Genomic DNA, 18,594 nt, shown 5'->3' on the forward strand with positions numbered 1-18,594 from the left:
TCATTTTTAGCAAACAGAAATATATTGCAGATATCATGTGATGTTATAGCCAAATTTCAAACTATAAATGTGTGTATTCTGAGTGAGATGCATTTCACGCAATAACGAGATTCAAATGATTGCACATTCTACTGTGAACATAAAATTGGAAAAAAATTATAATGATTTAACCAAACATCCATTACGATATTTAAATGTCATTTTCAAGCGTGCTGATGTTAATAAAGCCAGAAAATCGACTTTTAATAATGACACCAACATCAGTGCAGTGAGGATGTTATATTATTATTGGAGTCCACTATAGCGTTAATTATATGCGTACACGGATGAGACATCTAACTATTTTTAGATGCACGTGAAGCACTTAGCGAGTACTGTCAATTTCAATATCAATCATCGTTATTGCAAATAAATCGCTTGTTTTGTCGAATACGATAGATGAATTTATTTTCAGTTTTAGAATTTACATTTGAAAGAAACATTTTTTTAAATATATAATTATATAAATATTTTCCTTTGATTTTATAAATCCAATAAACATTTTTTTCGAATAATCTTTTAAAGAGCGTAAAGAAAGGGGTAACATATTCTATCTAAGACGTTTAAAGTAACGTGCGGACTATGTTTCTTTGACTAAAAAACACAAGGTTGAAATATTACATTTGACGTAAAATAAATAATATTATTCTAGGCTGTTTGCTATAGCAAATATTAAATATTGACTAAGTTGTTATTTTTTTATGAAATAAAACATGCATATGAACAGAAATTTAATTTAATTTATTTATCAAAATAGCACGATCTATCTGATATAATTTCTATCATAACGTACCGGTGTGGCTCGAGGCAACCTGTGTGTCTGTCAAGCACCGTGTACTGTGTGTATACGCCTTATACGGTGGATTAAAATAATGTCATGGTTTTAACATCAAAATCAACCATATGTTTGGCTATTATAAGGTGGAGGAATTTATGAAATGAATATGAAAAAGAATTCGATTTTTATAGTTTGAGGAATTACAGAACGTGGATTTTACATCAAGGATTTTTAAAATAAATTGTATTTGACAGAAGTCGATTTTGACCAATCTAAGATGGCGCACGAGCTTAGAACGAGATCTATGAGGTAAGAGGGTAGCATTTTAACACATGTAATATAAAGCTTAAATGATGTCTTTGTTTTAAAATCACGATGATCAATTGTTTTATATTGTTGCTTAGCTCTATCAGAACGATTTAAGCCCAACATACCAAATCTTTCTGGTTTTTCTTTTTATGTAGGAGCTTAGCCATCCTGCTATGTCTCCACTCGTGTCAATTTACATTCTTTGGTCTTAAGACATAATGTAAGATTTCCGTCAAATGTTGATTTTGTTATTCTTTACACAAATAAATAATATTAGAAATAACTGCTGGGAAGGGTTTTTGTCCATTTTAAGGCTAAATACCGGTAGTATTGGTAAATTGAAAGAAACCTCACAGGCTATTTAGGTTCATTAACACGGAGTTCTTTAAAGTCATAATAAAATGACTTTATGTCAAAATTGCTCTGTTAACCTACAAACACAACCAATTTGGCCAATTCCAATTAGGTACAAGCTGGGACAAATGTAAACATTACAAATATGATTATGCTAAAAAGTCAGGTTTGAAAAAAACAACCCAACAACAACGTTTTCGTAAATTATGGCTGTATACGTGAATTGGATATACCATTATTACTTGTATAATTGTATATTTATTTTCCTCTTTATATATCGTTGGGACCTTGCATATCCTTTAAAGGCTTATTCAGTCATTCGTTAAATTTCAATTTTGTGCACCTTTGCTAGTATGAGCTGACATAGCCTGTTGTAACTCTAATTAAGTAGAGAAATTAACTTCATGTATTTGGATCAGGCTTCAACTTGGTCAATACTGCTGTTTTTCCTCATTGTTTGCCATATTATTCTTGTCTAAAAACACATAATTACAATTTAATGACTTATTCTTCACTGTTATTTATACACAAGCAGTAGGATTCTAAAAAAGACACTCCTTTCTATGATATTTTCTAAATAATCATGACCCAATGATGACGAAAGTCGGAGAGAGAGAGTCTGATAAAAAATGTTTTTCTTATTACTACAGAGAAACGTATATAATTCAGGTGATGTGGAGCATTTTATATATAATCATACATTACATTAATCATAATTATTAACGTGTTCTTTATGGCACTGCTAATGTATGTCACGACACCATCGACGTTTCTGCTCACTTAAAGACCAAACCACCTCGTCAGGCAGAATAAACTGAAACTGCATTACCTCTTCTTTACTGCATCTCTTTTGATGAATCTAATTAAAGATAGTGCAAAATTATGTATAGGTTATATAGAGCCTTACTCTGTTATGTGGAATATAATTTATCACACATTTTGACAGATATGATAGAAAAATGCTACATCTTCAGTATAGCAAGCACGTAATATACTGTTAAAAGGCTTACGCATAGTAATTGACGTATATTGAAAAATGCTATCTTTAGTAGATAGCAAATAAAATACTGCGGTGTACACGTAGAATAACAAAATTTGACGTATAGAGCTACATAGAGAAATGCTATCTTCAGTAGATAGCAAATACAATACCACTGTATTACACGTAGAATAACAAAATGTGACGTATAGAGCTATATAGAAAAATTCTATCTTCAGTAGATAGCACATAAAATACCACTCATGTAGAATAATAATTGACGTATAGTGCTACAGAAAAATGCCATCTTCAATAGATAGCAAATACAATATTGCTGTATATACGTAGAATAACAAAATTTTACGTATAGAGCTATATAGAAATGCTATCTTCAGTAGATAGCAAATACAATACCACTGTATACACGTATAGAATAACAAATTTGACGTATAGAGCTATATAGAAAAATGCTATCTTCAGTAGATAGCAAATACAATACCACTGTACAAAGTGTACATACACCGTAGAATAACACATTTGACGTATAGAGCTATATAGGAAAATGCTATCTTCAGTAGATAGCACATAAAATACCACTCATGTAGAATAAAAATTGACGTATAGTGCTACAGAAAAATGCTATCTTCAGTAGATAGCAAATACAATACACTGTATACACGTAGAATAATAAATTTGACGTATAGAGCTATATAGGAAAATGCTATCTTCAGTAGATAGCACATAAAATACCACTAATGTAGAACAATAATTGACGTATAATGTTGCTACAGGAAAATGTTATCTTCAATAGATAGCAAATAAAATACACAAGTGCTGCATAGGCCTACACGTAGAATAACAAAATAACAAAATTTTACGTATAGAGCTATATGGAAAAAATACTATCTTCAGTATAGGCCTATAGCACATAAAACACTGCAGCATGCACGTAGAATAACAAAATTTGACGTATAGAGATATAGAAAAATACTATCTTCAGTAGATAGCACATAAAATACTGCAGCATGCATGTAGAATAATAATTCACGTACAGTGATACATGTAGAATAATTATTGACGTATTATACGTCAATAATTATTCTATAATTAGAGCTATATAGAAAAATGCTATACACGTAGAATAATACATGTAGTATACTATATAATTGACGTATAGTATAGGCATACTATACCGAAAAATGCTATCTTCAGTAGATAGCAAATAAAATATTGATGTATACACGTAGAATAATACATGTATAATAATTGACGTATAGTGCTATACAGAAAAATGCTATCTTCAGTAGATAGCACATAAATTACTGCTGTAGGCCTATACACGTATTATGTAGAATAATAATTGACGTATAGTGCTATGTAGAAAAACTTGTGCTATATTATAAGTGCATATAACACACAATTTATAAATATTCTACATTCAGTAACCCTTTTCTGTCATTTCGAAAAAATGGAATCTTCAAGATGACAAGACGCGAAAATAAACTCTGCATTGTGGACTTTTCTAATACTTTTTTGAACAATTATCATTGCGTCCTAGTTGCACTAAAACGATAAAATATGGTCTATTTAAATCGACAAGTCATGGTCATATTTTGAGTAAAAAATTGAGTAGGAACATAGAATTGCACGTTGACTGAGAGATTTTGCACATTTATCAAAGACCCGTTTCATTGGAAAAAATGGAAGTAAAAGCTACATAATTTAAAAAAAGAGAGGGTTCAGGTACAAACCAAAAAAATGGGTGATCGGGTAGAAAATCGGTAGCTTCGAAAGGTTTTCAGCAAAGGGTGGGCGCGCCGGACCAATCAAATTTTGTTGATGATATCTGTTGCATGTTGGGGGGTCAGAAATGGTTAAATAAGGCCAGATTTCCTGGCGATCACAGGTTTTTTTCACCTGCACCCAAATTATGTGCCAATAAAATCATATCATAATTATATTATTGACGGGGCTAGGGGGCTGAGCTCCCGCTAGGCCCCGGTTCCACAACCTTTGAAAACTTATAGTTTATACGAAAAAATGAATTAAAAAAAAATTATAAAAATCATAAGTAGGCCTGGGGCTATGCCTAAAGCCACGATACGACAAAACGGAATTCACGGAATTCAGAGTTTGCTCACGGAAATTTGAAAATGCCACAAAATAGAGAAAACTGTGTAAAATGTCTAATTTGCAAAATAAAACAAAGAAACGTGATTCCCGGTATTTAGCAGTAATCAATCATTTAACAATCCATTCTAGCATTGAATTCTAGACCTACGATGCAAGATTCTGACCATACTACAGTAAAAGGTAAGACAAAATACACTTTTAAAACATGTTTTATTTTGTCACTTTTTCAAATTTGCAGAAAAAGATAATTTTAAAGTTTTTGCATTAAGGGGTGGTGCAATAATTATGTGTACCCCGGGTGGTGAATTATAGGGTTTTTTGGCAGGCCAAAAAGGGGGGGGGGCAAACATTGTTTGGCAGGTCGAAAGGGGGAGGGGCAAGCAATTTTTGGCACAGATATTTTGGGCACCGATTATACACCATAAAAAGGTGTAGGAAAACGCTAGGAACACGTCCGGGGAACACGTACGTTTAAATATGCAAAATTTCCTGCTCGCTGCGCTCGCACTAGACAAATCAAGGTTTTAAATTCGGGTTCTCCAAAATCTTGCATGTGTAAGGGGGGGGGGGCAAAGATTTTTTGGCACGTCAAAAGGGGAAGGGCAAAGATTTTTTGGCACGTCAGGGGGGGGGCATAATTATTGCACAACCCCTAAAAACGAGGGTAATGGTAACTGAACTTAGAGACGAGTCATCGGGTAGACTTTGAAACAGAGGGGGCCATACTCATCGGGTTGAGTCCCCCCCCCCCTGTTTCCATCAATCCGTCAATCAATCAATCAATCAATCGATCATGATTACAATTTTGTCGGGTGTTTTTATCCCGAGTTCCAACTTCCAATCCTCTTTTCTAAACAATAACCATGGTAACATGATTACAGTATTTTTTTTATTCCACTAAACTTTTCCATATTGAGGCCTAATGAGTATTCATCTCTATAAACTAATGAGCTAAATTCCAAACGCTTCGATAAATAATTAGAATACGATTAGGGAAATAAACGATTAGGGAAATAAACATTACAGTAATTCTAGAAGTTATTGCCCCATGACCGTACAAAATAACCGTGCCGTTTTTGGTTTTAGAATTTTACTTAGCAGGTTGGGATTAATAACGTAATTCTCAAAATTCCAATAATTTCGACATCTTTTAATAACATTTTATGTCAAAAATAATTTTGTTTGTATAATAAACATAAGTAAATAACTTTGGTGAAATTATATTGTGAAACTTGACAAATAGTATAACTTTATTAATTGTAGTATGTTCACAAACCGCTCGTTGAAATACAATCAACTTAGACACATGACTCGTAAGCAAGCAAAGTAATGGGGTGTGCAATGCAACGATAATGAAAGAGGAAGACAGAAGAAAACCGCCAATTATTTCATTATTTTAAATCTAATATCCAAATAATGATGGAACCACCAAAGCAGAAAGAAGGTAGATCCATGAGGTAAGAGTCAGTCATTTGTCATGACGATGACATTCGTTTTCTGTCATTCAATGATTTGTCATGTGGAAGTCCAAGCAAAAATTCCAAAGCAGATTGAGCAATCAACATGATCAATGAATCAATGCAATCATCCAAATTCAAATACAATGAACTACATGTATAATAAGCCAATACAGACCATACTGATCATCTTGGACTTTAGCAAGGTGTTTGACACGGTCATGACGGTACCTTGCTCAACCGTCCAGGCAGCCGGCAGGCGATCGCAACCTCGCACCACTTTTTTTTGTGAGGGAGGGGTAGCTCAACTCAAGATACTCGAGTTAAACAGGCATGACAGGCAGTGTCCGATTTACAAATTTTTTCCTACCTGCACTGGTGCATGTAGCCCAAAATTTCTACATGCACAGCAAAAAGTGTGCATGCACCAAAATTAAAGCAAACATAAAATCACATTGAATCACGATCATTGTCAGTTAAGCTTGCAATAATATTCCCGGCTCCACTATCATTGTCATTTATATGCCGATCACTCGCCGATTTCTTAGCCAAAACACTCATACATAAAATCACATTGAATCACGATCATTGTCAGTTAAAAGCTTGCAATAATATTCCCGGCTCCACTATCATTGTCATTTATATGCCGATCACTCGCCGATTTCTTAGCCAAAACACTGGATGCTGTGCCATAACTTCAGGCTGTGGCTTCATCTGTTCTAGAACTAGTCGCCGACGAGGTACACGATTTCCAGAATGATGAAAGTGTTTTTTGAGCTATTTCCTTTTTTGCTGGACATTATTATGATTATTTTGGCGTACGTAAACAAATATTTCCCATGGTTTAAATTCCGGTTCTTTTTTTTTCAATGAAATGAAAATGACAGCTTCTACATGTGCGAGGGTATCGGGAATTGATGGATGACGTCACATTACGCTAGCCCCTCTAAGGGAAGTCATAGTCTCGGAACATACTGTATGTGGCTATCTCGAATGTTCGTTAGGATCGACAAGTATCAGACTGACACAAACTGGCTGTGTAGGAGACTAGGGAAGTCAATGAAAAAAAGTGACAGTTCTCACGTGATAGGGGTATCGGGAATTGTCAATTGCGCCAGCCCTTCTAATGAAGTCAGGATGTTGCGCTAAAAATAGATTGGGTTTTTCCAAATCGGACTGACTGCTTGTTTACTTTTGTATATGCCTTGTCATATCGCTAGCGCTAAAATCGTAAATGCACACGTGCAGGCAGGTAGTGAAAAGCTGCATGCACAGAGGGAATATTACATGCACTGGTGCAGGTATGCAGGTGGTAAATCAAACACTGATGACAGGTTAACATTTTACTGTCTTACATTATCTTGCTGTATTTCAGCTTGAGAGCACTACGGTATACATGTAAGGTAGAAAACCCATTTTTTTCTGAGAACAATGCAAATACTTATCGGACTTCCGTGAGACTGAGGGACCTCGAGCAGCCCTCGAATAAGGATCTGAAGGGGCACGGGCACGGCAACTTTTTTAGGGCAAGTTGATAATTGCCTTGGATTTTCACTGAAAAGGCAAGGCAGCACGGCAATTTGTAATATTTCAAAAGGGCATCAAGGCAACTGTTGAAAATTTGAGAGGGGCACCAAGGGCAAGGCAATTTTTCAAAAGCGAATAGATGCATTGCTGTCAGCTGAATTCGACACCAAAGTAAAATTCGACTCTCAACTTTACACTAAAACTAACCTGCTTGCTCAAAAACCTGCTTAAATAATACAAAGCAATCAAAAATCAACAGTTTAATTTACTTAAATTTTGCGATCCCTAGTTCTGAGCTGCAAAACTGACTCGAAACAGCAATGAAACAGCTGTAACCTTGGTAATAATATTGATCAAATTCGCTGGGATAAAAACTATTTCGTGCAAAACATATCTAGAGATGGGCTCACATGTACAAGATAAGACGACCCCCGGAAGGGGGATCGCCATCGGTTTGCAATGGGAAGTCAATGTTTGCTAATCGAGAGATCAATATTGATTTGCCCAGCGCTCGGATTTTGTTCACGACACAGGAAGCTTTAATGGTTACTAACAGTGTTTCTGATTGGTCGATAGTACGTTGAAGGTATTTCTCTGACCAATCGGGCAAATGAAGTCAGATTTCTAGCAACCAGATTATAAATAATAAAAGCCGATGTGATTGGCTGAATATGTAAGCTTACGTAGAGGTAATGAATATTAATTGACAACAAACTATGATTGATAGCTGGGTTACGATGCTGAAAATAGCGATCTTGTTCAAGATTTTCGATTTAATTTTCCACAATTTTTCGGGGTTTTAACCAGTACTTGTTAATTATTTTATAATGAAGGGGCAAGGCTAGCCGGCTAGGGCACCCACGGCAACTTCATTTAGGGGCACGGCAAGTGACTGCCGTCGGAAAAGGACATATTTTGAGGGCATTGCGGCAATGGGGGTGGGCCAGGGTTCGATTTAGAAAATAAAATGTACATGCACAACTCTGATTTTTTCCTCAAAATGGGCCAAATAACACAAAATTTTGCATGCACAGGCAAAATTCTACATGCACAGAGCCAAAGTTACATGCATTTGTGCATGTAAAACCCCTCTAAATCGAACCGTGGGGTGGGCACCCACAGCAATATGCCGTCGGTGCCGTGGGTTAATTCGAGGGCTGACCTCGAGGACAATGGCCATCATTTCAATTCACTATGAGAGAATTGAATGGATGTGTGTTTGTCACAACAGTTTGTCTGTACGCAGTGCGATAATACTCATGAGTCTGCACTATTAAGGAAGGAAGGACAGCTTTCTGCTGCTCTGCAAAAAGACTTGGACAACCTTTACAACTGGCAAAACAAGTGGCTTATGCTCTTCAATGGCATGCATCCAAATGTTACGTTATGAATATCAGCAGGAGTAGATCTGTTGTTCCCCGTACATAGACTTTGCAGACAAAAACTCGAAATTGTTACATCTCACCCCTATCTAGGGGTGCACTTTCAGAGTGACATGGAGTGGGATACACAAATATCACATGTAACCTCCAAAGCCAGTCGTGTTCTTGGTCTCATGAGGAGAAACCTATACAACTGTTCTGAAAAAATCAAAGAAACAGCGTACACAGCTCTTGTAAGACCCCATGTGGAGTACACGTCGGTTGTATGGGATCCGTACACCAAAACACACATCAATAAACTTGAAAAAATACAAAGGAACACAGCAAGATTTGTTTAAAATAACATGAACAATCTCCAGGAACAGTTACTAAACTACCGTATTGTCAGATCTGGACTGGCAAACATTACAACATAGACGTCAAGTTGCCAGACTAACCTTGTTATATAAAGTCATCAATGACTTGTTGGACATACCCAGTGACCGGTACCTGACCCCTGCAACCCGGCAAGGCCTTCGTCATCGTAACAGTTCCAGCTTTCAGATCTACCTTTTGGTCGCCTCAACATTCATAAGAACTCCTACTTCAACCGTACCATTAAAGAGTGGAACACACTTCCAGACTCAATCACCAGCTCACCAAGTATTCAAACCTTTAAGACTCACTGCACAAACTTCATCTAAACTTCTCAACCCCCCGCACATGCCTGGCTTTAATGCTCTAGTAAGAGCCCAGCCAGAAAACGAGCAGAAGCAGAAAAGGAAATTAACACAAAAGAAGTTAGCATCCTATGCATGGGTTCAAATTCACAATCAATTGCGGGAACATGTTTAGGTTGTCGCAAAGGGCTTTTGCGAGAACCTCTGGTTCTCTTTTGATTCCCGCAAAATACTTAGTATTGAGAAAACAGGTAAAATCACAAGGCTGTCGGCTAATGCATACTGTCGCTTTTACCCAGTGTTCTTAGTCGGTTAATTAACCTCAATCTTACCGGTTAACCGGTTAATTAACCGCATCATATTTAACCGGTGGTAAAATAGGTTAATTATGAATTTTGAATAATTCTGATGTTTTTTTAAGTTTAACATTTTTATATCACTTCAATGTCCACTGGAATTAAAATAGTATTCTTTTTTTCTTGTTTTCTAATCCTAGAGTGTCATGCACCACATCATAGACCATGCAGACTATATCATGGTCTATGAGGCATGAGCACATGTACAAATCTGTGGGGGTGGTTCTTTGAAAAATTTTGTATGGGGATGTGCCACACAGATTTTGGATCAGTGTACCAATAAGCACCCAAATTTACTCTAATTGAATACTTTTAGGGGCATTGGTCTCCACTGAAAAACTACCCATACATAAGATAGCAAGGCAAATGTGGTCAATCTGTTGAAAACTACCTATCCAAGCACATTTTTTGACCAAAATGTAAGTTTTAAAAGTCAAAACCTGAAGTGTTCCTTACAATATTTTTCAAATTTTAATGTAATGCAATGGCCAATTCTCTTTAAATCTTGTGCAAAAAGTTACTATTTTCACCTGTTTTGTCATACGGTTGTAAATTCAATGAAATATGACATTGCTAAGAACGCTTACAAATTGATATGACCCAAAATGTGCAATTTTTTTGAGCTTTTTGCGCATTTTCCCTGTCCTTACCCATTGATATGCCAAAATTGCTGAGAAAGGTATCCCAAAACCGTGGCACATCCCCGTACACATTCAACCAGGCAGAACGCCCACCACCTGTTGTACAAGTACCCTAAAATCCACAGCAGAGTGAGCAGATTTTTACCATTTTTGCCCAGGATTGTTTCAACCAATAAATAAAAAGTTGATAATAAATTAATGTATGTGAGTTACAGACTTACAGTGTCATTGTGCGTTGTTTCAATGAATGAATTTTTTTAAACAGGGTGAATTGACATTATAAGTTTATATGAAAATAATTTTAAAATGGAATGCTTTTAAAGCTAAAGGTGGACAAGCACACTTCATTTGCTCATGTTAAATAGTTGCACAATGTTCCAGTATGATGGCCAGTGTTCGTTTTAAGTGGTAATCCGGGCGTCCTGACGGCCAAAATTGCCGTCGGATTACCAGAAATTCACTGCCGATTATCCGGCGGACGTCCACATATTTTTCACCATTACAGTGTCTGAAACGATGTCCCTCGATTCCTCATCAAAATTAATTTAAAACGTAATTATATCTCAGTTTTCCCAATCAGTTTTCCATGATTTTAAAGCTAAAATCGCCAACTAATTGAAATAGTAATTGTTCGATAAAGTCAATTTAAAATCATTAAGCTTACGCATACGCAGTCGTGTATGGAACATGATAACATCCATCCCGGAAGTCTTCGTATTTAAGCTTTCACACCGCCGCATCCCCACATACCTAGTTTGGGCTCGATTATAATTAGTGTGCACTGTGCAGATTTCTTTTACTCCGCACTCGTACTGTGTCTTTGTGATTGTGTTATTATTTCGTTGACCTTTGGCCTGTTAGAAGGTATCTGTAAATGATACACTACACTGAACATCGCTTCCACGCAATTATGCTTGTTTGGAACTGTGCCTTTGAGGTCGTGACAGTTTGACAGCAAAAACGTTGTTTCAACGTCGCCTCGCACGTGCGTTGAGAAAAAAATGGCGAAGCAAGTTTCAATTCGGAATTTGGGGGGGATAATATACGGATGACCAAAAATTTTGGCGGATGACCAGATTTCATGGCATGGTCATCCGGCGGATGACCAGATTTTTTTCCTTAAAACGGACACTGATGATGGCATCCCGCATATCGCTCATTCTACAAAATCCGGTGCCAATCCACTAAAAAAATTGAAAAAATAAAAGTTGTTCAAAAAAACCTGCTTTTTGTGTTTTTTAAAAGTAAATGTATCACTACTTTCAGATGTAAAAATTGCCAACACCACTTGCATATTTTTCTTTCAGGATGTCATGATGTTTTTAACATTAAAACTCAATGTAATGTTAGCTACGTTACCGACTATAAAATGGGCTGTTTTTACTCAATCCAAGGTCATAAAAAGCAAATTAAAGATCACTTGAGTGAAATGTAAAACAGATTTCACCATTTCATAGAAGTTTTGAAGATGCATAAATGAGTGTGTAACGTAGCTCACAGTAACGTAGTTCACTGGTTTTAATGTTTTTAATGTGATTTCTGAACGTTAGAACATTATGTCGGTTAATTCTAATATAAATGGGGTTCGACCACTGGTAGCTTTCACATATTATTAGGAAGTACATGTAATACAAGTGCATACTATAGAATTCTGGTAACGTAGCTCACCAATCTTAACATGGTCGGTCGAAATTTCAATGTTTACAACATTTCTATGCCAAAATGCTACAGCATCACGATTTTACTGTGATTTTTAAAAACCTATGAGTGTTTCCTTTCAAAAACCGCAAATTACATTGATACCTCTGTTTTACTTCTTTCCAATATCATGTGTTAAAAAGGGGTAACGTAGCTCACAGCGTTTTGGTGGAAAGTGCAATTTATTTTAGAATTACACAAAGACATTTTAATCACTAAAAAATAATGTTGATAAACAATATGATGGTGCGTTATCTAATTAAAAACAACAAATATGTAAAGAAATCGCATTTATTCAAAGAAAATATTTAGGGTTAGATGTGACACTTGAGCTGTGGAAACGCATTTTTAGCGATTTTTGAGCCTTTGCAAGGGTTAATCAGGCTGAAGAAAGCATTTAAAGTATGGAAAACTATATATGTCCGTGTAGATCTCGTTGAGTTCTACCAGATTAAAAAACAAATTTGATGCCCTAAATGCTCGACAAAGTTTTTGTGGACCAAAGAATGGAAAAAAGGCTATTGGCACCGGATTTTGTAGAATGAGCGATATATTGAATTCCGAGCTCGGATTTATATATTTTCCAACCATAATTAACCAATCTTACCGGTTAATTAACGTTAATTAACCGGTTAATTAACCACCGTTTATAATTAACCGGTTAATTAAGAACACTGCTTTTACCCCTTCACGACAATGCTCAATCTTAAAACTAGTTCATCTGGCCAATCGGCCACTGTTGCCTAAATTTGTCACTGATTTAATTAAAATTTGCCTTCTTAACATTTCGGAAAATATTTGTGGATTAATGAGATTATTAAACCATATTTCTGTTGCAGTAAAGGAAGATAAAATATAACACAATATGCGATCTGAGATTTCTTGGAAGCTTACGGGAACCAATTTTGGTTCTCCTAGTTGTAATTTAGGGAGAACCTTCAGGAGAATAGGTTCTCGGGTTCTTGTCGGATTTGAAACCCTGCCATGAATGCGCTACCAATCTTTAGAAATAAGAAAACCCACTTTTAGCTTTGATGAACTTGAGTCTGGTGAGGGGTGAATAGTTGGAGGAAATTTGTGAAAAAAGTCACCATCTGAAAATAGTTCCGTAAATAACTGATGAGAAGTCTAACTACCACGTGCATGGATTTGTGGGCAAATTTAGCCATCTTTCCGATGCAAATTGGATATAAAAAACGGTAACAATTCTGAAAGAAAGAAATTGCCCAATGAGATTCAATTGCTGCATATGAATTTAGAATGTGAAGTGGAAGGCCCTAATAAGGACATTACACTCTAAAAGAAAGTACTCGGTAATCACTGTTTGTCCGGCACGCTTTCTACAGCGGAATTCCGAAATCAGCAATTTGTGGGTGTTAAAATTATGTGGTATAAAGGGTGGCTTTCTAAAAAGGGTGGGAGCGATATAAAGGTTGCGGGTAAAGCTACCATTTAATTAAATTATAAAGTAATTTGATGATCTTGTCAAAAACATGAATTCATATTTTCTTTGTAATTTCGAATTCTTTGTAATTTCGAATAAAAATGTCAGAAATTTTATTTATTTGCTGCAGCTGAATGCTGATGTTTTCCAACTCATATGACGTCAACCACAGTACTAGAATCGACAATCCATGAATAATCCATGAATTTTATGAATGGCCATGATTAGTCGGTCTGACGGTCTCTACACAGCTGCTTTGGCCTGCTTGCTCCACACTAGAATTGGAGTGAGCAGAACCACAGTGGCTGTGTAGAGACTGATGTTATTTTACAGTAAATGATTGGCATTGCCCAATTGAGGGCTTATCCCAGACTGCATGTAAGCTTCACATTGTTTGGCATCACAGGTCATGCAGGTAGAACACAATATACTTGGGTTGGGTCTCAAATAATTTCTTACTACATGTAAGCATAAAAAGAGAGTTGTTGTGGATGGCAAACATTTGCAGTGGGTGCAGGTAAGATCTGGTGTCCCTCAAGGTACGTTCCTCGGCCCACTTCTGTTTTTGACGTAAACGACCTCCCCCAAGAAATCACGACTGAGGTCTGTTTATTTGCCGACGACTGTGTTATGACATATCATCCCATCCACGACAACTCTAGATGTTATGGGTTTACAGTCAGACCTTGATAAGGCCAAAAAAAAATATGTTTGGTTGCCCTCAGAGACCGACCCAAAATTGGAAATCTTGGGGTTTTTTTTTAATCACTTTTTTAGACAAAACCTTAAATTTGGACAGTATCAAGGACATTGTGTATTTGTTATTCACTCATTTTATTTATTAAATACACTAGTGCACCTGCAGCTGTGAGAGCCCTGATGCTGTGAGAGCACTGGCATGATAGCCATACTGTTTGACCCCAGATGACCTTGGTGTAATTTTTTCATGCTCCCCTCATACGAAGGATTCCACCTATCAAGTTTAAGCTCAATAGGGCAAAGTTTAAATTTAGCCCCTACATGACCTTTGACCTCGGTTGACCTCAATTTTGTTTTGCACATATATTCCCCTCGTATCAAGGATTCCACCCACTATAAGTTTGAGCCCGATAGGACAAAGTTTGAAATCCATGACCTTTGACCTTTAACCTCGGATGACCTCCATATAATGTTTTTCATGCTCCCCTCATACGAAGGTTTTCGACCCACCAAGTTTGAGCCCGATCGGGCAAAGTTTAAAATTTGACCCCTCCGTAATGACCTTTGACCTCGGTTGACCTCGATTTTATTTCACGCATTATATTCCCCTCGTATCAAGGATCCCACCCACCAAGTTTGGGCCCGATCGGACAAAGTTTGAAATTTTGACCTTTGACCTTGACCTCCGATGACCTTGAAAACCACATGGCCAACATGCTTTTCCCAATACCTATCTATATCCAAAATTTCAGCACGATGCATTGAAGTGCGGCGAAACGCATAGCCGGACAGACAGACAGTATAGATAGATACACAGATAGACAGATAGAGACCGCTTATTATTTTATTAGTACTAGTTCACCCGTTGCTGTGAGAGTAACTGATGGTAATGCTATTTGATCCCTGATGACTTTTTGACACATTCTCCTCATATCGATGTTTCTTTCTACCATTTTTAAGCCCAGTTGGGCATACTGACCCCATATGACCTTTGCCCTCGAGTGACCTCGGTTTGATTTTGTTCGTGCTCCCGTGATATGGAGAATTACTTTCATCAAGTTTTACCCGAAATCAGGCGAAGTTTAAAATGCAGCCCCTGGATGACCTTTGACCTCGGATGACCTCGATTATATTTTATCGTGTTCCACTCATATCGAGGATTCCACCCACCAAGTTTGAGCCCGATCGGACAAAGTTTGAAATTTGAACCCTCCGTAATGACCTTTGACCTCGGTTGACCTCGCATTTTATCTCGCGCATATATTCCCCTGGTATCAAGGATTCCACCCACCAAGTTTGAGCCCGATCGGACAAAGTTTGAAATTTGAACCCTCCGTAATGACCTTTGACCTCGGTTGACCTCGGATTTTATTTCGCGCATACATTCCCCTCGTATCAAGGATTCCACCCACCAAGTTTGGGCCCGATCGGACAAAGTTTGAAATTTTGACCTTTGACCTTGACCTCCGGTGACCTTCAAAACCACCCGGTCAACATGCTTTTCCCGATACATATCCATATCCGAAATATCGGATCGATGCGTCGAAGCGCGGCGAAACGCATAGCCGGACAACCAGACAGACAGACAGACAGACTTCGCTGGTTATTTTAGTATAGTAGATAGATGTATCATAAAAACAAGAAGTATTTCCATTTAAATTCAGTCCAAAAACGCACCATTTTTTAACCATAAAGTTATCAAGCATTTGTCAATACTAGCCTTTTCAAAATGGAGGAAAAATGGAGGTAGAGCCCATGAAAAAAAAAAGGATCAATCTACCGACCCTCCAAATTTTTCTCTTGAAAAGGCAACCAAACATTTTATTTTTTGCCTAGTCTTAACATCTGGCAAAACACTTGACAGATGTAGTTTAACTAGACAAATGCATAACACTCAAGCTCTCACACTCCAGGAAAAATCTACTCAAACTACAAATTAGGACAGTCCAAACAGGCTCACACGCTTTCAGAATTCACGTAAATAAAGATCTGAAAACCACATCAGCTCAAAAGCCAACAAAGTTCCGGGTGTGGTCCGCAGGAACTTACACGGTACACCCCTGCACCACATGCAGAGCATAAAGCCACTGCTAGTGCTTATAAATCTATTCTGAACATATATAAGTTGGAGTCAGTACAGCGTAAAGCGGCCAGCATAATACGCTCAACTGGAGCAGCATGTTTACAAAGAGCATACAATGTAGAGCATGAATAAACATCTACTAGCACGAGATATCATGTTTTTTAAACTTGTATGTCCCATCCTAGATTATTTTGAATTTCCAGGCCAAGTAATTTCCAGGCCAAGCCAAGTAACTTCATGCAATTGACAGCCTGAAGGACCTCACCACCCCATGGGAGTTGGACAGGCTTTTTCAAAAAAAAGTACATATACATGTATGCAAAACATGACATTTGGCTGGCTTTGGAAGCATATCGTTGACCTTACACCAATCATCTAAAGCATCCAGATGGTGTTGAAGCTTTTGGTGCTTTTATTTTTTATTTTTTTTGCTTCAGTGTTAATGATCTTATGTTAGGCCTATGTAATTAGGAAAATTAAAAAAAATTCCAAGTACTAGCCTCTCCCCGTTTATAAACCACCCCAAATTTGAGAGGGAAATCACCCATCTAGAGGGGTGGGCTTATGCCCGAGTGGTTACAGATAAATTATGCAATGATAATGATGTACAATTTACTACAAAATTAATTACAATTATTAAAACGGTTACATAAATTGAAGGGAGAATTTGTGATACCGGCACTATTTTTTTTTTCACTTTTTTTAATCACCTGTACTTGGGGCTTTTTGGGGAGAGAAAGCATAAAAACATACAGCTGAAACCAAAGTCTTAATTATAAAAACCAGACACCGAGCAGACACCGAACTGGCTCAAAGACCCACAGCAAGAAGATATTGTTACTAAATACATTTATTATACAAGTTCATTGCTGAAACAAATTTCTATTGATTGGAATGCAGGATACACCACTTTCCACAAAATAATTTCAACTTAAATTAGCAATTTGAAGGAAGAATTTATGAATGATATTATTCATACATTGCATTGTAAGTAAAATAAAATGTTTCTATTTATTGATTGCATTTAGTCCCTAGTAGTACTGGTTGTAAAAATAACACATTACTGGAGTCTCAAATCAATAAATCAATTTGCATTCAAACCAGGGTTGCCAAACCCATGATTTAGTAGCCCGATTAGGCGACTTTTGAAGATTTTCCCATAACTTTTGACAATTTCCTGTCCCATAGAAACCAATGGTTAAGAAAAAATTTGGGCGACTTTTCAACATTGGCTCCCGCGACTTCCGATAGTTTCCTGCCCCATAGAAACCAATGGTATTAAAAGAGAAAAATTGGGCGACTTTTGGATTATTTGACCCACTGTTCGGGCTGAAATGTTTTGGCAACCCTGATTCAAACATGGATGTGTTCATCTATTTATACATGCAGTGATGCTGAAGCCTGGTCAATTTGCCTACTTTTGATAGGCAGATATATTTAATTTTCATAATTTTTCATGAATTTTTCAAAAAAGACAGGTCATTGCAAAAGAGTTTGAATCCTGCATCTCCTGCATCTGTACTAGTTTTCGAGATGTGCATAAATTTCTTGTTATTCAAGGTTGGAAACCAGAAAAATACTGCTAATTGCAAAGTTGTATGCTTATTACTTTTGATTCTATTGAGCTACATGTAGCAATGCATACTAATTCTATTTCTTGCTTGCATTTTTTGGGGTACCTGGATTTCCCCAATCACTTCTCGCGGGAAATTTTCAATTCAATGAATTACATTCCCGGGAAATGTACATATTTTCCAGCTCTGATTCTTGTAAATGTAATGAAAATAGTGAACAATACACTACACCAGATGAGTGATCTGTACACTGAGACTAGTCTCACTGAGTCTCAGTCTGTATATCCCTAGCACATGCTTCTAGGCTGTACTCTGATGCCTGTATGATCAATCTAAAGATTTTCCAACTGCTCACTACGCTCCCTGTTCGAGAGACGTCGGGTTTGGGGTTAGTTCTAATATCCTAAGTATAAAGTGACCATCCCTACTGCATGCCATGTTGTTACGCCCAGGCAGATATTGAACTCAGGCTGGTAATTATG

At 36.9% G+C, this 18,594-nt stretch overlaps 1 protein-coding gene across 2 annotated transcripts in view; it reads left to right on the plus strand.

Annotated features, from left to right (window-relative positions):
- Positions 1–879: 879 nt before the first annotated feature.
- LOC140139741 (dnaJ homolog subfamily C member 5-like) overlaps positions 880–18,594 on the plus strand; it is a 41,513-nt gene continuing 23,798 nt past the window's right edge. The window contains exon 1 of one of the 2 annotated variants that reach the window (XM_072161449.1): positions 880–1,126. In XM_072161449.1, the coding sequence (XP_072017550.1) occupies positions 1,095–1,126 (32 nt within the window). In that variant the 5' untranslated portion in view covers positions 880–1,094. Of the gene's footprint in view, positions 1,127–5,885; positions 6,050–18,594 lie in introns of those variants that run through there. The other variant, XM_072161448.1, reaches the window with a different exon arrangement.

Source organism: Amphiura filiformis, chromosome 18 (assembly GCF_039555335.1).
Source record: "Amphiura filiformis chromosome 18, Afil_fr2py, whole genome shotgun sequence".
NCBI classification, from domain to species: Eukaryota; Metazoa; Echinodermata; class Ophiuroidea; order Amphilepidida; family Amphiuridae; genus Amphiura; species Amphiura filiformis.